Genomic DNA, 22,175 nt, shown 5'->3' with positions numbered 1-22,175 from the left:
GCTATCCAATCGTACCCAGGGTTTGGTTGCCAGGTCACACTGCAACTCGTGCCCTCTTTAAGGGAGGACACGATTTACAATCCTGTATTTTCCTAGGACTAAGCCTCACTGAACTGAACAGGGTCTGAAAACCTGAATAGAATTGCGCCATTGAGAATATCGTTTTGATCTGTGCTCTGGTTTTCCCATACAGCTCGTGATTCCTGGAAAAAGAAATATTTTGAAGCTAAAAAAGTCACAGCTTCCTTGGAGTTAGTTTCAAATAAACTGCGGGAAGACTTAGAACTTCACTACCAGAAATTGTTGATGCAGCTAGAAGCCAGGGATATAAGGAAAAAACGAAATAATTTAACACAAGTTGCTATTTCAAAGGTAATGCTGTTTGTTCAGTCTTTAGCTCCCCTTTCCATAAAATCTAAGCTCCTTCATACCATTTAGACAGATAAGTATTCTTCAGATTTTATAATAACCCTAGAAGAGATTTTAATAATTTCCTTCACTAATCTGACATAATCCCTGCCTGTCTAATTTAAACTGAGCTACTTTTTATATCTCAAAGGCTCAATTCCATAACTGAACATGCTCATCAGAAATATTTGTATCAGACTGTTTTTCTTTTGCACAGGAAAATGATATCCATGCAGATTAACTTTCAAGCCACGATCCTAAACATACACTTACCTGGGTAGTCAGTTCCTTTACTACAGGGATGGGCAAGCTGTGAATTTTCAGATGTTGTCATACTACAGCTCTCTGCCTTCATCCTTGACCATTGACCATGCCAGCTGGGGGACCACAGGTTGCCCATGCAAACTTTCCTGTATCAAGGCATTGTGTTTATAATGTGAAAATAATGAAAACTGATAGTGACCTGCACTAGAAGACAAATACTATAATGGAGAGAGAGAGAGAGAGAGAGAGAGAGGTCCCCAAAACTAGATGAAATATAAATTGATACCTATTCCGGTGTATAAGACGACTGGGCGTATAAGACGACCCCCAACTTTTCCAGTTAAAATATAGAGTTTGGGATATACTCACTGTATAAGAAATACGACCCGGCGTATAAGACGACCCCTGACTTTTGAGAAGATTTTCCTGGGTTAAAAAGTAGTCTTATATGCAGGAATATACTGTACATAGCATTGTAACAACGTGGCCTTGCCAAAAATCATAGCTTTACAAACAGGAAAGATGGAAATTTCTCTGCAGGCTCTTTCCCCCTCAATTTGAATTGGCATAACACACTGCTTGCCTGATTCAACTCCGATATGTAATTAAATTGTTTTGTGTGTGTAAAATAGCTTTCTCGCTGGCTCGACAATGAAACTCGTGAGAATACAGTTTTAAGTTAATTAAATGTTTCCCATATGAATCATGCCCTTGAAATATTGACACAGTTCCGCTAATTACTCTGAGAACCAAAGGATTTGCTTGTGTCTCAGCCATTTCTTATGTAGCAAACTTCCTCCTGTTTACATCTTTCAACTTATTTTCCTGTTAAACCAAGATTTGATATATCCCAGTTATAAGGCATGAATGATTCCCTCCCCTTCAGATTACCTTCTGTTTACAGCAGTGATGGGGTGCCTGTGGTCTGCCAGATGTTGTTGGACTCCTACCAGCCTCGGCCATCATTGCCAGTGGTCAGGGGTGATGGGAGTCAGAATGCAACATCTGGAATGCCACAAGTTCTCCATTCCTGGTTTAGATCATGCGCTAGATGAAATTATCTGAACACACTCCGAGGGGTAAAGGAAACACATTTTTGACCATTTTTGCTACTGCACGAACGATAGCACCAGGAGCTTCCTCATTTAGTTTCTCACAGCTTTCTATCTTCATTTTCAACCGTTTCAGCCACCACTTGTTGTGTTAGTATTCCTTTGTGGCTATGACGCTGCCATTTTCCTTTACAAAGTACAGTAGCTGTGAAGGAAAGCCATCCGATAGATTAGACATTGCCAAACTTGGCCCTCCAGCTGTTTTGGGACTACAATTCCCATCATCCCTGACCACTGGTCCTATTAGCTCGGGATGGTGGGAGTTGTAGGGCCAAGTTTGGCCATGCCTGTGATAGATAGATGATGATGATAGATAGATAGAGAGATAGAGAGATAGATGCAATCATTGCCTGAAACAATAACTATCAGGAGAAATTAATACTCAATTTTATTATATAGTCACACATTCAGACTCAAAACTGTGTGATATCAAAAGGGGAGATGGGAGAGTCTAAAACTGGCAGTACAATCAAAATACAAACCACAAGATTCCTTGCCTATTTTCCTTCATTTGCCAGAGAAATATTAGACAAAACTGGATCCCTTGATTCCAGAAAATAGCCTCTTGTCTACCCCAGTCCCCAAAATGGAGTCCAGCACATGCCCTCTCACAACAAAGAGGTATGGAGAAACAGGAAGATAACTCATGTTGGAAGCACACATATCTGGACATGAGCTCTCTCTCTCTTTGAAATTCACCTGTGCCTTTTAATAGATAGAAGTCTCATTGGGAGAAGGGAAGGACAAGTTTATTTTGGGCTTGGGTCTATCCAGGGCAGCTCTAGCAAGGTCTACCAGGTGTGTACCAACTAAGCATGGAAGTAAATTCACATGCAGAATTGCATTCTTTTATGTTAATACAGTGAGCCCATGGCCTCACCTGCAATGTGACCAATCAGTCCACCATTTGAGTAACTGTATGAGACATAGCCCTGATGTTCTGCACTATGTATGTTTCTGGGAGGAAGGTGATACAACAGGAGCTGAGGGACTAAATCATATAATTTTAAGGAGAGGTGCAGATTTGGACAATTTGCACACAGTGATATTAATAAGTAAAGGATATATGTTAACTCTGATCCATATGAAACCTTTCTTTGTTTCTTCTAGAATAATACAATAATCCAGATCACCACTCTGCAGCATGAAATTGAACAACTAAGGAGAAAGGTTGATAATGCAAAAATGAAGCTAGTCATAGAAATTAAGGTATTACACACTAACGTGCCTAGTTCATTTTATAGCCAAGTGAAGAATGTAGGTTATTATCTCAAGTTTATATCTTTAGTGTTTTCTTTTTTAAAAATAATAATAATTTAAGTCACACTTTTGCTTTCAGGAGTTTAAAGTGGCATACATCCCACCCCCCACCCCCCATTTTATCCTCAGAATAACTCTTACGAAGCTTTGGCTGAGAAAAAGTAACTATGGGCTAGCTTCATAGATTCTTGAGAGCTTCATAACTAAGTGAGGATTTGAACCTGGACCTCCCCAGTCATAGTCAAATACATCACCCACTACACCACACTCGGCTCTTCAGTAGCTTAAAACTGGAGAGCTGGAGGTCAAGGGAAATAACTTCTCTTGCTTTTCAATTGCTTTTGTTCCGTAGGCGTATTCTGAGTTCATTGCACTATGGAGCTGAGGACTAAAGAGTGTTCACCCCGGAGTTAAGCACATGGTCATATTTGAGATCTAGTTCACCAAAACATTGAACTTTAGCTTTGCTTCCATATCAGCAGTGTTTCTGTAGGCAGCCACTACTCCACTAAGGAGGAAGGAGAGGCTGTTTTTCAAAAAGCAAATACGCAAGCCTTGTTCTTTGAATAGGGACCTGAAAGATTGTAATGCTGCACCAGTGAATGTCCTATACCACATAGAAAAGCAATATAGCTTTTTACTTGTTCGTCCCATGTCTGGAACCAGCAAATACAACTGGTGTGCTTGTTTTCAGTTGGCAAGATAATGTAACTGATGAAAAAACCACTCGCCTTGCCTTTTATTTGCACTGAAATGATGGGTGGAATAGCATACGGGCAGCGTAACTGCATAGGATACACAAATAATTTTGCCACAGCGGACAGCGAGATGAATAGCACAGATTTTGGCAGGAGATGAATTGCAGTGGAACAGAAAACAGTGCTGCATGCAACTGACACAGGATGGGACAGAACATAATATTTTCTCACATCCACTGTGCCTGTACCACTTTTTCAAAATTCCAAATGTGCCTGGGATCCAAACAGGTTGAGCACCTCTGCTTTAAACATTGTACCTGCCAACATGCAGTACCAAGATGGCATGTGCTTTTCAGTAGGCTAGTCTCAGGGACCTCTTTTGCTTATGCTACTCTGTAAAATGTGTTGTACATTTATGGTATTGTATTTATGGTATTGTACAGTACTAATAATGCAACAACAACAACAACAACTGGCAATTTGTGTTCAGAAAAATTACAGGAACAGAAACACACCACTTTGAGATCTGCAGTACAATCTGTGGTATTTCTTCGCCGCATTTCCCACTCTCATTAATGGAAATATGATGTAATTTGTACACAAGGGTTTGCCATTACTAGTGACCTTGATATGCCAGAAAGAAACCGAAATGATTCATCCTTTAACTCATTAGCCTTGAAAGATGAAAGAACAAGGGAATGGTTCTTAATCCACATAAAGGTAGAACTATACCTATGAAAAAAATATGAAGGTTCTAATTTCATTCTTCCATTTGCAATCTCGGAATCTTTTTTTCTAGATGAGAAAGCAGGCAGCTTCTGATCTGCGAGCACTGAAGGCAGAACTGGCCCACAAAAAAGTTCAGTCTTCTTTAAGACTCCACTCGGAAGGACAAGTATATTAGCTGGCTCCCGTTCGTGAGATTCTTCTCTGCATATTTGTATAGCTACTCCCAGAACCTATTTCTTTCAGCTTTAAATTTGTTCCGCTATAGCAGAGATGTTGAATGTGTTGAAAATGTATGTTGAAAAACAGTAATTCATCATGACGCCAATATGTAATAATTCTACTGCTGGCGTCAAATGGCATTATCACCTCATTCCAGTAACGGATATCCATGTGCAGGGGCAAAATGTCAGCTGGAAGGGGGAAGATAGGAAGAGCCTGATGGATCAGGGCAATGACCCATCTAGTTCTGCATCCTGTCTTCACAGCGGCCAACCAGATACCTGTGGGAAGCTTGCAAGGAGGGCATGAGCGCAACAGCACTCTGTTCCACTGCAGTTCCCAGCAACTATTATTCAGAGGCACATTGCCTCTGACAGCAGAAAGACCGCACACCTGTTTTCCAGGTGGCGGTGGCAATAGCAGCCTGGTCGTTAGATAGCTGGGGTAGGTGGGTGAGGGGGACCTGCCCTCACAACCAACTGGTGTCACAGTCGGCCTCAGCCAGCCGCGGGAGCTAGTGAGATGGCCTGCTGAAAATGAAAATTTAAAACAGGTCAATCATGGCTCTAGTTGGGCGGGACCTGAAAGAGTGACGGACCTGACAGAGCCAGTGTTCAGTCGGGTCCACCGCAGGGGCATAAAAACTGGCTGCATCACAGTCTGTTCAGTCAGGAATTGGACCATAGCTGCCAAGTATCCAGTTTTTCCCTGGAAACCCCCCCCCCCGTATTTTCTTACCGCTTTCCGCCGGTCTCCCGAATGGATTTATATCCCATAAATCCCCTGGAAAGCAGCTCCTGCCGGCTCCTGCCAGCCATGTTTCTGGTGCCGCTCTACCCATTTCCAAAATGGCTGTAGCGCCAGAAGTCGCTTCTACGCATGTCCGGAAGTGCGTAGAAGCAACTTCTGGCGCTGCGGACATTTTGGAAATGGGCGGAGCGGCGCGGGAAGTTGCTTCTACGCATGTCCGGAAGTCATGTAGTAGCAACTTCTGGTGCCGCGCCGCTGCTGGTCCCGGATTTTTCAATCCAGAACTTGGCAGCTATGAATTGGCTAGTAGCTGTTGATTTGTTGAACCATGAATTTATCTCGTCCTCTTTTAAAGCCATCCGGGTAGATGGCCACCACTGTCTTCTGTGGGAATAAGCTCCATAGTTCAAACATGCAGTTGCTCCATATCACCCGAATCTCCCCACATCCAGCTTCATTGGATGTCCATGAATTCTTGTGTTATGAGAAAGTGGGGGGGAAGCTTCCCCCTATCCATTTTCTCCATTCCACGCATAATTTTATAAATTTTATAAATGTCTGTCATTTCACCTATTACTTGTTTTTACTCTAAACTGAAAAGTCCCCAATGCTGGAACCTTTCCTCATAGGGGAAGGTGGAAAATCCTTCTGGTGTGTACTGCAATGGCACCCTTCAGAGACAGAGGAAGCCTGACTCCACAACCATTGCAGCTCCAGTAGTTGCCTTCTTCTTAATGGCAAAGAGCCACCTGGGTTGACTCCCGAGTTCTTCCCACCATCCTCTGGTGATTAGGATGCTGTCTGAAGCTTCGCTCTGACGTTGCCGGTTAAGCAGGGCTGGTTCTGCATGTGCAACAGTGTATGTGGACACTGCCGCGGATTGGGGGAAACAACATTTATAAGAAATCTAAATACAAAAGACAAAAGAAAACTATTAGTAAACTTCTCCACTTTTTGTATTTATTTCAAATCTAAGTGTTTTGAAAAGCAAAAACTGGTTATAAACTTAAACACAACCTTAAACACACTTGTAAGTTGCATCTGAATAGGGCTGTAGACACACTACACTTTAAGCCACATCCTTTCTTTCAAAGAATTCTGAGTACTGTAGTTTGTTAATTGGGGGGGGGGGAGGAATTGCAACTGTGAGGGGGTAAAACTACAGTGTCCAGAATTCTTTGAAGGAAGGAACGGGCTTCAGATATATAGCAATTACACAGCCCTAGTCTTGCTTCCACGTAGAGTGAGATAGGAGGAAGTAGGCAGCATTTAGTATTATTACTATATTCATTCATATTTATGGAAACTACATTTGACTCCTTTTTCCTCCTCCGCAGTTGCAATTTTGGTGTAAAAGAAAGGTATCTGCTTTTGAGTAAGCTGCTACGTACCAACTTGTTTTCCACTCTCAAGCCCCAAGGTTTTAATTGTTAGCAAGACTGACAATGTAGTAGAGGAAGACTGCTATTGAGTTTACATTTGCTCGTGGCTAGTTGAAGTCCCTTGGTGGCTTAGTGGGGAGCTGAGATAGGTGAAGGGTGCAAGAAGCAGATAATGGAGATCTATCTAAACCTTACACCTTAGGCCCCACATTGGTGTAAACAAGCTTCCGTTCTTTCTGTAAAAGTTGAGGAAACAACTTGCCCTTCACAAGATCACGATGTATCTAAATAATGGCAGCTGATGGATTTACTTTTAACAAAAATGGATTTGGTTAAAAAAAGGTAAATGCGTCAAAGTAAATCCATCAGCCACCATATTCAGATCAGATCTTAGACCTGTTATCATCCTCAGAAAATGAGTTTCTGGAATGTAAATGCCTCATTTGTGGTAAATTTCGGCAAGCCCTGCCCGTGAGCTCTTCCTTCCTGAAAACCATGTCATAAGTCTCGTCAAGGAGCCAGATAGGAGGCATTAACATGGTAACAGCTGGAAAGCTGACAAGGAAGTGCTAATTACTATGAGTAATAGAAGATATGAAATATGAAAGAGGATATTAAAATTCTGCAGCGCTTCTGGGAAGAGGAACTCTGCATACGTCGAGCAATCCCTATCACTAGCATTATTCCGTAAAAACCTTTATCGGGGTGCCCAAACTTTTTTCAAAGAGGGCCAGATTTGATGAAGTGAACATGCGTGAGGGCTGACCAAAGTTATTGAGATTTTTAAAATAATTTTACCCCAAAGTTGCTGACCTTTTTGGGGCCTTTTATCCAAGGACATGTACCACCATGGGGGCCCCTGAAACGGAATTTGGAGATGCCTACTTTAAATCCTTTTTAGGATAGGGACTCACTCTATTTCGCTTCGTGCTTAATTTTTGATGCCAAATTTGTTTGCTTTTAATTAAGAAAACAGAAGTTGCCAATTCATTCCTTGTGAAAGACTTAAAATTAAGGGCTGGTTCAAATCAGTGCTATTTTTGTAGGAAAAAAAGGTGCCGGAACTCACCATGAACCTCTCCCTTGTTCTCTTAGAATGGCAATGGCGCCCACCTGAGAGGTGCCGCAACAGAGTTCCAGCGAGTTCTAGCGGGGAAAAAGCCCTGGTTCAAATGTGTTTTGAATCCTTGGTGACATAAGCTTTATTTACATGGAGGGAGCAATCTTCCTGCAGGAGGCAAAGGTTCATGTTTTTTGCCTCTCTGTTTAAACAGGGGAGATCTGTTGTCCATCACTGGGCAGAAGTAATGCGCCGCTTTCAAATCTTTTTAGCAAGGGGGAGGGGAACTCCACAAAAGATTTTTTTAAAACAAGTGATGCAGAACAATGCAAAATAAAGCCGCTAAACTTCAAAAATGGCACACAGGTGTTACTAGCCATCAGAGATGTATCTAGGAGACCAGAGTTATTGGGGTGAGATCGTAGCACCCAAAATGGCTGCCATGCTATCGCACGAAAAATGAAATGAAGAGGTATGCCATTGCTTTTTAGCAATGTACATATCTGTTTCCGAGTGGGGTCTGTTTGACAAAGTTTGGAGGATTTTCAATTATTTTAACTATTTCTTTATTGAGTTAATATTCCTTGTCAACCACTTAGAAGTTTTATTACCCCCCCCCCTCTCTCCCTCTCTCTCGTGTGTGTATACTATGCAAGTTAAACACCCGTGTATATCGTGATCTGTGCACAAATATTCTAAATAAATGGGTGGCATCTTCACTTTTGAAAAAATTCCTTCAGTAGCACCTTAAAGACCAACTAAGTTTTTATTTTGGTATGAGCTTTCGTGTGCATGGTATCTGAAGAAGTGTGCATGCACACGAAAGCTCATACCAAAATAAAAACTTAGTTGGTCTTTAAGGTGCTACTGAAGGAATTTTTTCATTTTACTTCGACCCAGACCAACACAGCTACCTACCTGTAATCTTCACTTTTGACAGCCAGTCAACTTCGAAGGGACGGCAGAGAATAAAAGTCTCAGTCCAGACCATCAGACTTTCTCACTTCCTTGACCAGATGATTGATTAAAGTAGATCAGTGCCAGGACTGAGCAAGTTACTTAGGCTTGTGCTAGAGGCTTGCGCTAGCCCAATGGAAAAAATTGCTTCCCATTTCACCCACCCTGGGCACTTCTGAACAGACTCCCAAATGCCACTTACAACAGGCTTCCTCTTTCAATATTAAAATAGTGCATGACAAAAATCGTGTTATGTCGTATGAATGGTTTTAAAGATAATTTCTAATGAATATATGTAATTATTTTTTGGAAAGAAGTTTAGAACTTTTTTTAAAAGTGACTCTTCAACTGATCTGATAAAAATAAGCCTGAACGTAATACAAGATGATGCTGTTAAGGTGCTACACCCAATATGCCAGCAAGTTTGGAAAACTCAGCAATGGCCAGAGGATTGGAGAAGATCAGTCTACATCCCAATTCCAAAGAAGGGCAGTGCCAAAGAATGCTCCAACTACCGCACAATTGCGCTCATTTCACACGCTAGCAAGGTTATGCTTAAAATTCTACAAGGCAGGCTTAGGCAGTATGTGGACCGAGGACTCCCAGAAGTGCAAGCTGGATTTCGAAAGGGCAGAGGAACCAGAGACCAAATAGCAAACATGCGCTGGATTATGGAGAAAGCTAGAGAGTTCCAGAAAAACGTCTACTTCTGCTTCATTGACTATGCAAAAGCCTTTGACTGTGTCGACCACAGCAAACTATGGCAAGTTCTTAAAGAAATGGGAGTGCCTGATCACCTCATCTGTCTCCTGAGAAATCTCTATGTGGGACAAGAAGCTACAGTTAGAACTGGATATGGAACAACTGATTGGTTCAAAATTGGGAAAGGAGTACGACAAGGTTGTATATTGTCTCCCTGCTTATTTAACTTATATGCAGAATTCATCATGCGAAAGGCTGGACTAGATGAATCCCAAGCAGGAATTAAGATTGCCGGAAGAAATATCAACAACCTCAGATATGCAGATGACACAACCTTGATGGCAGAAAGTGAGGAGGAATTAAAGAACCTTTTAATGAGGGTGAAAGAGGAGAGCGCAAAATATGGTCTGAAGCTCAACATAAAAAAAACCAAGATCATGGCCACTGGTCCCATCACCTCCTGGCAAATAGAAGGGGAAGAAATGGAGGCAGTGAGAGATTTTACTTTCTTGGGCTCCTTGATCACTGCAGATGGTGACAGCAGTCACGAAATTAAAAGACGCCTGCTTCTTGGGAGAAAAGCAATGACAAACCTAGACAGCATCTTAAAAAGCAGAGACATCACCTTGCCGACAAAGGTCCGTATAGTTAAAGCTATGGTTTTCCCAGTAGTGATGTATGGAAGTGAGAGCTGGACCATAAAGAAGGCTGATCGCCGAAGAATTGATGCTTTTGAATTATGGTGCTGGAGGAGACTCTTGAGAGTCCCATGGACTGCAAGAAGATCAAACCTATCCATTCTTAAGGAAATCAGCCCTGAGTGCTCACTGGAAGGACAGATCCTGAAGCTGAGGCTCCAATACTTTGGCCACCTCATGAGAAGAGAAGAATCCTTGGAAAAGACCCTGATGTTGGGAAAGATGGAGGGCACTAGGAGAAGGGGACGACAGAGGACGAGATGGTTGGACAGTGTTCTCGAAGCTACGAACATGAGTTTGACCAAACTACGGGAGGCAGTGGAAGACAGGAGTGCCTGGCGTGCTATGGTCCGTGGGGTCACGAAGAGTCGGACACGACTAAACGACTAAACAACAACAAATACAACTGTTAACAATGTTTTGTTATATAGTTTTTAAAAGTGAAGGTCTAAAGGCACAACCAAGCAGGCCTATTGAATTACTCATCTTGAACTAGGCTATGGAAACTACAAATGATTCAGCAATGCGATATTTCTTACTTCCCATCCAAATGATAGACTTTTCATTTTTCAGTTTGTATATGAGAAATTGTGCATGGCTTTCATTTGCGCAGCGTGATGCTCGTTTTAATTGCAGCAGCATATCCCCCAATACTGCCTAACATTCATAGCATGCATGTTTTAAGTCAAGTAATGAGGTCCAACGTCAGCTATAGAAGGTTTTCGATTGGTGACTCATTTATTACATTTTTTTAATGTTGCCTTTCTTCCGGGGAACTCAAGGTAACATACACAGGGTCATTGCTGTAACATTTTTTTCTTCTTCTTATACAGAAATAAATAAATGACAGTAAGAATCCATTGGTACAATAGTACACAGTATGCCTTTTTACTGCAGTGAGGGAAAGGTGGGATACATTTCAGGTACATTTCAAAGGATTCTCCCCTCTTTGCATTCTATGCCCATGAAGGAAAGTAGCCATTCACAGCTGTCCAAATTTTAACCCACATTTTCATCAAGCCGCTTTGGTTTCAAGGCCTCCCACATTGCTGCTGTCTGCTCTTGTGCTGCGGAGTCTCCAGAGTAGTTGAGACAATCGGCGTTCCACATGCCAATACCCCTTAAGCCAAGTTTTTTCACATAGGCTGCCTTCAGAGAAATGCTCCTGGGATCATCAAACCACACTTGGTGAAAAGCACCCCGTGGGTCCTGCAAAAGTGTCAAACGGAGAAAATATGTCAACATGCTTTCCCTGTGTTCTTTCCAAACCCAGCCTCACAGCTTTAGGTGTTCATAAGCATAGGAGAAATCCAAGGAACTAGTGCAGGCTTCCTCAACCTCGGCCCTCCAGATGTTTTTGGCCTACAACGCCCATGATCCCTAGCTGGTGGTTTCCTCACTGCCAGAAGGGAAGTTACAGGGAACCAGGCAGAAGGCCTTCTCGGTAGTGGCGCCCGCCCTGTGGAACACCCTTCAGATGTCAAGGAGATAAAGTATTACACAACTTTTAGAAGCCATCTGAAGGCAGCCCTGTATCAGGAGGTTTCAAATGATTGATGTGTGTTCTTTATTATATTTTTTGGATATGCTGCAATCTGCCTGGAGAAACCCAGCCAGATGGGCGGGGCATGAATAATAAAATTATTATTATCATTATTAAACTTGCTTGATAGTAAAAGAAAAATCAATATGGTGCCACTGGGAAGCTAATCCCCTTCAATACAGGCCTGGTTACAGGGACTCATGCAACTAGCTAAAAGAGAAATTTGTTTAATTTTTTTTTTTTGAAAAAATGAGATCCTAGCAAGGAAATATGGGTTAAAGTTTTGAGGGTGTGTGTGTGTGTTTTTAAACAGATTCATTTCTATCCACCTTTCCTCCTCCCTTGGTTGAATTATTGCAGTTGTGCATTTATCATTTTCTCTCTTCTTCAATTATTACAGAAAACTAATAGACCACCATGAGATTACAGTCATACCTCATGTTGCGTCTGCTGCGGGTTGCGTTTTTTCTTGATACCAACGCGGCGGACCCGGAAGTGTTTACTTCCAGCGAAAGCGCCACTCGGGTTGCAGACTTTTCAGGGTACGAATGGCACCCCAGAATGGATCGGGTCCACAAACCGAGGTACCACTGTACCGGAATTTTGTGTGATGGAACTAGGAATGTACGAGGTGGCTTCTTGCCAGGAAGGATTAAATCCTGAATGAACAGATACACTGCTGTAACTTTCTTTTTTATATATAGAATAATAAATAAATGTTTTTTTAAACAACAACAACATATAAAGGAATTTTATACAACTTGCCTTGTATTCCACATATGGAGCTTTCTGTTCCTTATCCCACAGGATCCCAGACAGTGATCTGGGAAGTATCTGCTTCATTATTGCTTTGTAGGGCACTTGGCGTCCCACAGGATCACGGCATGGAGCCCCTTGGAAGGGGATATTTCCAGCGGAACAAACATGGTCCTAAAGAAACACACCTTGTGTCATGCAAATGTACTAAAGCCCAGGAAGCGATATGTAGATCATGTGATATATTTTAATTCCTCGTCCACACAAGAGTCTACTACCCCGTTAAAATCTCTTGGAAATAAGATATCTCCTGTTTAACAAGCCCTCCATTTTCTTAACAAAATTCTGCTTAAGTGCACGCACCAACCACGGTGTGCAGATTTATAGAATTGGGCAGAAGTAAAACGTGGGCTGTTACAACAGTTTTGAAGCAGTGTAGAATCCGTGCCCACAAAAACAAACTTTATAAACCACAGTGAGCAAAACATAGTTAGAAATTAGCAGTTGTTCTCTTACCTTAGATAAACCTCGGCAGGTATAATCATAGCCATACCATGGAACACCCATCACAAGCTTTTGGGGATGAATGCCGATGCGAATATAATTGTCATAGCCTAATTTAATATAAAATTTAACATTTACCTGCCTGCTTTTTTATTCTTACTTCCACGCCTGCAGCTACGTTTGTAGCATTAATAAATCACAAGCTGTTGAGAAAGATATTCAAGATACAACTAGCCCTCCGAGTCTTTTTCATATGCAGCTAGCTACCTTTGAAGAGTGCTGTGTGATTCCATTTTCCATGTGATTTATGTCTTACTCTGATCAAGAAGGCACCTTAACATGAGAGCAGATGTTGACAGATTTTAAGGTGGCTACATTTCCTTTAGAACCAAGATCCACATCTGGGATTTCTACTGCTGCAGCTACTTAAAGATGTGCATTGCAACTCTGTCAAACATCGTTTTAATGTATCGCTTCCAAGCAATATACAGAATTATTCAAAGTTCCACAGTATACATAATTTATTCTAATTAAGGTTCTTAGGGTTGCTAAGCCTACTGCCAATGTCCAGTAGATTTTGATAGTCCATAAACTGAGGCTAATTCTTACCAGCTAAGGTTTGGTTGTATGGAGCGTTAGCTCCTAGTATGCACTGTGACCACATCGGACTCTGTTCATCGTAAGACATCACAAACACGAAATCACAGGAATTAGCTATCCCAGTATAGTTGTATACTCTCATGTATATGCATTCTGGGCACCAGGGTACATCAAAAGTTACCTGCGGAGGAAAGAGAACTGCACATTTGTCACTAAACAGGCATTATTTGTAGAAACAATTGTTAATGTTATTGCAGCAGCAGCAACACACACACACAAACACACCCTATAACATTGCATTAAAAATTACAATCGAAAAAATGTTTCCACCTCAACCGCAGCATTCTCAGAACCATATATATATACGCCCATTATTTTTTTCCAAATTATAACAAGGGAGTGTCATTAGAGCTGAATTCTATGAATGTTGCCTCAGACGTATGTCCTGCTGTATTTAATGGGGCACACACCCAGGTAAGTGTGGGATTCCAGCCTAAATTTCAAGACTAGCTTGCCAGTTTTCTCTATTAATGCAGCCACCCACAATTTGAGCAGCCAGCTCTTCACACTTTGCATATATTTGGGTTTCCCCACAGCTTAGCTGAACACGTATCTGTTGTGAATAGCTATTCAGTGCTTTTTTTCTGGGGGGGGGATGCAGGGGGACGCATGCCCCATAACATTTTGTGAATCTAAGTTTGGTCTCACTGAGGGGCAGTATTTCAATATGAGTAGGAAAATGAGAGTACCCTTAAACATTTTTTTAAAAGAAAAAAAGCACTGGCTATCCATTACAGAATAGGTGTTCACAGAAGGCCAGAAATCTGGCAGAGATACGGTACTCTAAAAGAACTCAACGGTACTTTCAGATGGGATTGTGGCTTAAGTGGATAAAGGGTTGGTTAGTTGGTTTTAGGTTATTTGTTTTCGACAAATAGGAACATAAGAGGCTCTGAAGGACTTGCTCACAAATTTATTGGCAGCTGCATGAATTATTATAGATAGGAAGTGGAAGGGGGAAGCAGAATATAAAATGGAAGAATGGAATAAAGAGATGTGGGATATAGCTATTAATGATAAATTAACATGTGCCATTAAGGTAAAACGGGGAATATGCAAGAGAAATGACTTTGAGGAGATATGGAAGGTGTTTGTAGAATTTGTACTGTATAATTTTGCAGTTCTTCATAGTTTTAGAGTTCTACACCTATATTCAGGGCCAAAATTTGTGCTCACAATGGGAAATGCCAACTGGAGGCCTTGAATCTCATCCATTGGAGTGACATACTTCATTATGTGATATGTAATTGAAATTAAATGGAAATACTTTATTGTCACTTGTACAACTTGTATACAGTGAGATTACACGAGCACCCCTACTCAGCTCTCTTAGTCTTAATTCCCCTCGTTTACTGACACACACACACACACACACACACACACACACACACACACACCAAACCCGAAAAACATGTAAGAGGAATCTGCTTTATTTTTACCTGTGATCCTGGAATTTCTTTGTGAAATGCTTCTGTCATTTCTTTAACCAAAGCTGTCAATGCATAATATTTGGCGGAATACTTTTTAACCTGTTGCTCAATGTCTATATTGATTCCATCCATGTACTGCCTTTTGGCCAGGGCCACCTGCTTGTTTATCCAGGCTGTCCTGGCAGCAGGGTCAACAATTTTCTTCAGAGGTATGTCTCCTAAAGAACAAATGGTGATTAGTTGTCAAAATTTTGCATCACTAGATGATATATAGATATATATATATGGCCAATTATTTTTTATTTATTTTCCTTTTTTAAAAAAACAAAACAAATTTTCACCAAATTAATACAAATCTAAATACAAATTTCACTAGATGAGATGTTCATATAAACAGTTGCATTCTGGGTCACTGCACACATCAGCGGGACACGAACTCCTGTTATGCCCTCTTCCAGGTCTGAAAATGACACATGGTTGCATGTGCTTTGAACACATGCAAAATGGTTGTTCCCTGTATATAAAAATACCACCGACATCTTAAATATGTTTACTCAGAAGTCTAACCCATGACTTTGGGATTAGAGTTTGAACCACTTATTTCATTACTGTCTACACCTATAGACTTTGAATCTCCTTTTGGCGGAGGGGGGAGAGGAGATTTTTTAAATGGTTGGAAATAAAGTAAACACATTCGTCTTGTTATAGCAGTTAGTCAATCGCAATAATTAGTGGCCCCAGATGGGGATTCACAGGCCACAGCTGCATACAACCAACTCAATAAAAGTCAATTTGTGATACAGATGCAGATGGATTGCCAGGTGTGTTTTATTATTATTTCAATAATTTTCATTAGTTTTCAATTTCAGCAATCCAATGATAGTCCCATTATAACAACGCCAAATTATAAAACAATTACTAATCCCAATCATTCAAATGCCAAATTATATAATTTAGGTGGCCTCCCGCATGCTAGAACTGATGGTTTGATGACTTACTTTGTTTCTGCATTCCGAAATCTTATTCATCTCAATTACCTTTCAGTCAAAAAAAAAATCCCTTATATAACAACTGCAATATTAACGACATCCATTCCTCTTCACGCATTTAAAGGATTTATAAATCTATAGGTGAAACATTCAAACTACATCCTTATTCCTCCTGTGTGTGACAATTATTTTGTCCGTGGTGTTCCTTCCTGTCCTTGTAAAATGTTATGTTTATCATTTTCCAGCCATTGCTGCTCTCCATCATGCCTTGGGCAAAGCTAATGCCAGATGTGTATCTGTTGCCGCAGTGGCTGAATGCACAAGCTGATTTTGTTGAATCAGGGAGAGGATGTTTTGCCATATCCCTTTGGGGATTTCCACGGCAAGGCAGGTGGCGGCAGTTGAACAGCATTCCTGGGAAAGGCTACGTGAATAACGTCTGTGAAATCAGTGGAACTTGTTTAGGTGGATGAGCAAAGAACGCAGCAGATTCTACATGCATCTAAAGCTGTGAACCTTCAAAAGAGAGATCCCAAAAAGCAATGCAATGCAGACTATTTTCTGAACGTAGACTGGAGATTATTAGCCAGTTTTAGGCCTCTCAGGTAGTACAACTGGTGGAACAATTTACTTTCACACACTACAGAGAAACTATGAGGAGAATCACAGTTATGTGATTCTCACATAGGGTCATACAGTGCTACCTCGGGTTACGAACTTAATTCGTTCCAGAGGTCTGTTCTTAATCCGAAACCGTTCTTATTCTGAGGTACCACTTTAGCTAATGGGGCCTCCCACTGCTGCTGTGCCACTGGTGCACGATTTCCATTCTCATCCTGGGGCAAAGAAGTTCTCAACCCAAGGTACTACTTCCAGGTTAGCAGAGTTTGTAATCCGAAGCGTTCGTAACCCAAGGTACCACTGTATTAAGGTTTGCCATTGTATGTGCACTTAATGGAAGTAAACTTCATTGCCCTGAGGGACATATACTTCAGAAAGCATCCATTCCGAGTCTGCGCAAAAATGTTCTTATTACCCTGCTCAGAAGATACCTTTTAAAACTACTCTGGATCCTTTCGAATGTGCGTAGCACATGAGCTCAGGGTCATATCTTCCAAAAGTCGCCACTGTTGTAATTTGCGACCAGTCGTAGAGCTTCCAAGTCTTCCCGCCGACATCAAATACAAAGACCTGCAGAGGCACAGCAAAGTAGATAGCTCTTTCTCTCTCCCTCAGCAGCTGGAGGTGTAAACTCTCTTCACCAGCTCTATTTATTTAATGTCCCGAATGCCAAGCACTCTCTCGCAGCTGACCAATAAAGTGTTGCGTTGCAAATTCATAAAAAGTAGGATGCCCAACAGATAGTGGATCCAGCAGTACACTGCCACCCAAAAATATATGTTCAATTTGTCTCCTTTGGTCATTACTCTGCACCCACATGTCTCCAACTAAATTACAACTCTTTTTCTAGTGTTCGATACAGAATGCACTGTCGCCCAGTTTTGTACAAGGGGAAACCCCGACTTACACATAAGCCCTTCTGAGTCCTAGAGGCATCCTCACCCGACATCCCAGGACAGGATTTCTATGATTGTGCTTCTGTGCCTTTGTTAGGTGTCACCAGGGGGGGGGGATCCTGATATGGAGGTGTGAAAGTTGGTATTTACCACGATAAGTTCCTTCTCTGGAGGGAGGAAGGGGAGTCTGTGTGGGATGTTACCCCCCCCACCCTCATTGGCAGGGAGTAAAATTAGCGTGTACATCTGGTGGGCAGGACATGCCCCTCACCAGTTCAATTCGTGCTTAAGCAAGTAAGTCAAAAAATAAACAACAGAACAGGAAGTGAAAAACATAACTTGTTAAGGGAAAGTAACTCAAGAGATCCCACAGTGTCTGCCTTCTCCTCTCCCCTTCCACCTCATCTGAGGAAAGCTTGCCTTCCTTCCTTTCTGAACAGATGGAGGCATTGGTGTGGTGTGGTGGGTGGCCACAGTGTGGGAGTTGCCCCGGGTGCAAAATTGTTAGGGGGTACAAAATTTCAACATCCGGTGCTGCCTCAATACAGCTGCATGCTTCCGTCGCTGGGCTCTGTTGAAAATGGCTTCTCCATGCGAACCAGGGAGTAACCTCTCCAGACAAGAGAATGACTCCTCTTTCTCTGCAGCTGCAATATCCTGGATGACGTTAGGCCATTGAGTGTGTGCATGTGTACTCTGACCGTTTCCCTTCCTCCCATGCGGGCCCCATGCGCTGGCAACCCACGATACACCACTGGATGGAGTGGACGCAGGCCTGGAAATCTGCCTTGGAAGGGGAGAGTGTCCTATATTCCCTGGAAGCTCTTCTGCCAGAGCTCCTTTCTCCCCTGCTCAATAAAATGAGAGCTAGCCTTTGAGGAAGAAAACACAGCAGGCCAAGTAGTAGGGGAGCCTTAAAACAGGTGGCCAGGGCAGGAGGTGACTTTGCAACTGTCTGTTAGATTTCTCCATTTCGTTGTTAGGGATTGGCTGGTCCACATGATGTGCCCTTTAACCCTATTCATTGCAAAATAACAATAATAATAAATTTTACCCCCACATGGTTCCCATGTGCACCTCGAACTCTCTGCTTTCAGAGATGGGATTGCAGAGCACGGGGTTCTCGCAGGGGCAAGTGCCTGAGCCCAACCAAAGGTGGAGGAGAAGGGCGGCCAGCAGGTGTGTGTCTCTACCGCCTAGCAACCTCCCCATGCCACAATCTAACTTCCACAACCCCCCCCCCCAACGGAATCAAGATTCTTCGTTGGTGTGTACAGAACTCCCCTCCCCCCTCCTCATTTTCATCCTACGGGAAGTGGGACAGGTCAAATCATTCTGTCTCAGGTGCCAGAGAATCAACGTAGACTTCAAAAGGATGAGAGTGATAATTCCATAGTCCTTTAGACAATATTTTCCATCCTATTTATTTAAATAAATGAAAAACAACCACCATTTTAAGGCTCCGGTCCTCTGCATACTATATTCAGCTGAACTAATCAGGACTTATTTCTATTTTCAAAAGATTAGGCTGAAAGAGAATTTGGGACTGTTAACCGTTTCTTGCAAAGGAGTTTGAGTCTTCATTTGCAGCACACATTTAAAACACTTAAATAGTCATGAGGTTTTTTTTGGGGGGGGGTTCATTGGTACCTATAGACTATGCCTGCAATACCCACCCAACCCCTATAAACGAACAGGGTCAAGGAAGCACGTAAAACCAACAAGGACTCACCGCTTCCCTGGTCAGCAGGTCCCCTTATTATAATGGACAGGTGGCAACCCTAGACTAGCCATCCTTTTGCACAATACTCGGGACTGGTAAATGCTGCTTGGAAATGCAGCGGTGGAAATGCACCAACTGGTCACTTTCAGTCTGCAGCTGGTTTGAATGGGATTTCAGCAAAAGAACCACGCCACAGAAAACACGCTGTGTGGCTCAGTCCTGGCAAACAGCACTATGTTCCATGAGTTAAGCAGGCCCAGGATTGCAGCCTAAATTTTCATCAACAGTAAATTCAGTAACATTGCCCCCCTGGTTCCTTTTCTAACCCAAAACCCAACTCTATCAAATCAAGACACTAAGCCCTCAGATGAAAATTCCTGGTCAAACTGGGGACTAGGCCTTGCACATGGCTATCCGATCTGTCGCTTTGGGGACACTTCCTCACCTGATTCTTAACAAGGAAGTAAGTTCTAGGGGATGTCGAGAAAAAAAGGGGTGTGCATGCTGGGGTTACTCAGTGAGTAAGTCTGTGGGCTCCCCCTAGTGCCAGTCAGTGCCTCTGACCAGGTTTGTAGATGGAGACAGTCACCATTTCCCTCAATCAGCTGCCCCTGCCAGTGTTTGCAGACTGAGGGGGATTTTGGAAGAAGAAGGAAGGCAGCATTTTATTTGTGAAGGTGGAACTTTTTCAACACAGAGGAAGCAGCCTAATTTCACAAGGTTTGAGAGAGCTGCGCCTCCTAGCCCTCTGTATTTGGTATCCCTAAATACATCAACCAACAGAACCCCCCTCCCTTTCCCTTAATTATTATTATTAAGGAGAACTGTGTGAGAAAAGCCCCCTTGGGCTCATGTAACTTGTTTCATGGTTCTTAAGACCCTTGGCCCATATTTTGTTCCGTTCAGTAGAATATCTTACTCTCAAACATTTTTTTCCTTTGGACAGATGGCCTTTTTCACTGTTGTTGATAGCAAAGCTGAGATATATATCTACCTTATCAACAGGTTATAAAGTTACATGTAGCTAGGGACTGGCATCCCGTCTGTCTATACTGTATTATGAAGTCCCAAGGGGAACTAGATAAGCCTGGAGGGCTGTATTTTGACCCTGGGCCAGAGGTCCCCTAACTGCTGCTTTAAGGTGTCGTAAGACTTTTCATTGTTTTTGCTACAGTTGACTACTGGTAATAGGCTACCTCCTCTGGTAAGAGGTAAATATCCCTGGGAAAGGGATGTTCCTTCGGTAGTACACTGGCCTTGCATCAAAGGGTCCCAGGTCCAATCCTATCTCCAGGATTGGGAAATGCTTTCCTCTGGAAATTTGGAGGGCTACTGCTAGATGGAGCAATGGTCTGAGTGACCTGGTGTAATACACCACCTTATCTTCCTAAGCAATTCCTTGATTTGTTCTTCAGCTTAGTTGATAAAAAGAAACTGAAATGTTACACAAAAGGTAAAATAAAACTTGGCTGATTTTTCCAGAGTTAATATAATTTGTACAGGTAAAGGTAAAGGCCTTACATATATAAGGCCAGTCCCCATGTGATGAAAAAAGCTAAGCACTAACAACTATGCACCTTGACCTAAGCTGTAAACATGGGTAGTAAATTATTAACCAGAACAGTATCTTGCCCCTCTCCCATTTCAAATCATTGATCTGGCAGTTCTCTCGATGTTGGCAGCTCAGGATATGGCTCATGGTTTTATGTGCATCTTCCCCTTGCATTTTATTTACACTGACCAACAGTTTTCTGTCCTTTGCTTTCTTAGGATATGTATTTTCAAAAGAGAGAAGTTCCTCCTGGAGCTATGAAAAGGAACAGCAGTCAGAATACTTTAGTCAGAGCTGATTGTTCACAGTTGATGGAGTAAAATTGGCACATTGAGAAAAGGGCACAGTGTACTTTGCTACGTCCCAATAAGTTTGTGCATCCATTTAGATCTGTGTATGCCTATAAAGAAAACGGGTAACTTAACCCCATAGGAATGGTGTTTCCAGCTGCCCCACTTGTCCTTGGAAGCCTTGCAGGACCATAAGCAACTTCATGTGAAGGGTGTTTCTAGGACCAAGGTGAAACTATAAAGCTCCTTTATTTTTGTTATTGGATGTTGGAATATTGTTTATGTAGTCTTGTTATATTTAGAATTCTGGAATGTTTATTATATTTGCTATTGTGTTGCTTTGCTGTGTTATTAGGAAATGCTTTTTGCACTGTTTGGTGTTGAAATGTATTGTTTCTCTTTGCCCTTAGCCACTTTGAGCAGGCTTATATTTGTGGGAAAGCGGCATGCAAATAGAATGAATGCACAAGCTGCTGACTGATCGCCAGGAGTCTTTGGACTTCTCTCTTTCCTTGGGGGAGAAATTTCCAAGATCTAACTGAAAAAGGTTATGCTATCCTACTTCTTGAGACTGCTGTTGGAAGGAGGAGCTGGTGGTGGCATGTTGAGCCCATGTAGAAGCTGTGCCCCCAAGGTGCTTTCTCAAGTGGCTGGTCAGGGAGAGGTTGTCCTGAGGCCAGCTTGTGTATTGTGTCACAAGAGTGAGGGTGCTCTGCCTTTTGACCTTGTCTGGGTGGAACAGTGTTTGTCTCTTAGTGGTGGAATCAAGCCAAGCAGCTGGAGTGTTGGTGAGCAGAGGAATTCTTTGTGATTTTTTAAAATTTTATTGCTGTATTGATTTTTTTTTCCTGCCATGGGCTCAGGTTGGCTCTTGTTATAGGGCACTGCTGCCCCCCTGTTGTAGTCAGAAAGGGATGGGTACATTGGAATTAGATTATGTGTTTGCATAGGGTGGAGAACAGAGGAACGTAT

At 42.2% G+C, this 22,175-nt stretch overlaps 2 protein-coding genes across 7 annotated transcripts in view; one reads left to right on the top strand and one right to left on the bottom strand.

Annotated features, from left to right (window-relative positions):
- The window catches only part of SPATA1 (spermatogenesis associated 1), a 32,305-nt gene extending 19,743 nt beyond the window's left edge, over nt 1-12,562 (top strand). For 5 of the 6 annotated variants that reach the window (XM_035123107.2, XM_035123110.2, XM_035123109.2 and 2 more), the window contains 3 exons: nt 194-372; nt 2,895-2,993; nt 4,542-8,691. In XM_035123107.2, the coding sequence (XP_034978998.2) occupies nt 194-372; nt 2,895-2,993; nt 4,542-4,646 (383 nt within the window). In that variant the 3' untranslated portion in view covers nt 4,647-8,691. Of the gene's footprint in view, nt 1-193; nt 373-2,894; nt 2,994-4,541; nt 8,692-12,182 lie in introns of those variants that run through there. The other variant, XM_060276780.1, reaches the window with a different exon arrangement.
- On the bottom strand, nt 10,895-17,691 carry LOC118089131 (di-N-acetylchitobiase). Its single transcript, XM_035123548.2, has 7 exons — nt 17,650-17,691; nt 17,174-17,312; nt 15,142-15,350; nt 13,652-13,823; nt 13,055-13,152; nt 12,548-12,712; nt 10,895-11,448 (listed from the first exon to the last, which is right to left on the bottom strand). The coding sequence occupies exons 1-7, from the start codon at nt 17,689-17,691 to the stop codon at nt 11,239-11,241; spliced, it is 1,035 nt and encodes a 344-aa protein (XP_034979439.2). The 3' UTR covers nt 10,895-11,238.
- Nucleotides 17,692-22,175: the final 4,484 nt, after the last annotated feature.

This window comes from Zootoca vivipara, chromosome 7, assembly GCF_963506605.1.
Source record: "Zootoca vivipara chromosome 7, rZooViv1.1, whole genome shotgun sequence".
NCBI classification, from domain to species: Eukaryota; Metazoa; Chordata; class Lepidosauria; order Squamata; family Lacertidae; genus Zootoca; species Zootoca vivipara.
This window is presented reverse-complemented; position numbering and strand designations above follow the sequence as displayed.

Excerpts from the sequence above, each read along its gene's own strand:
- LOC118089131 (XM_035123548.2), bottom strand. The coding sequence starts at position 17,691 with ATGTCGGGTGAGGATGCCTCTAGGACTCAGAAGGGCTTATGT. Across the intron at positions 13,824-15,141 it reads AAGAAATTCCAGGATCACAG|GTAACTTTTGATGTACCCTG; the intron begins GTAAAAATAAAG and ends TTTCCTCCGCAG. Across the intron at positions 13,153-13,651 it reads ATACAACCAAACCTTAGCTG|GCTATGACAATTATATTCGC; the intron begins GTAAGAATTAGC and ends ATATTAAATTAG.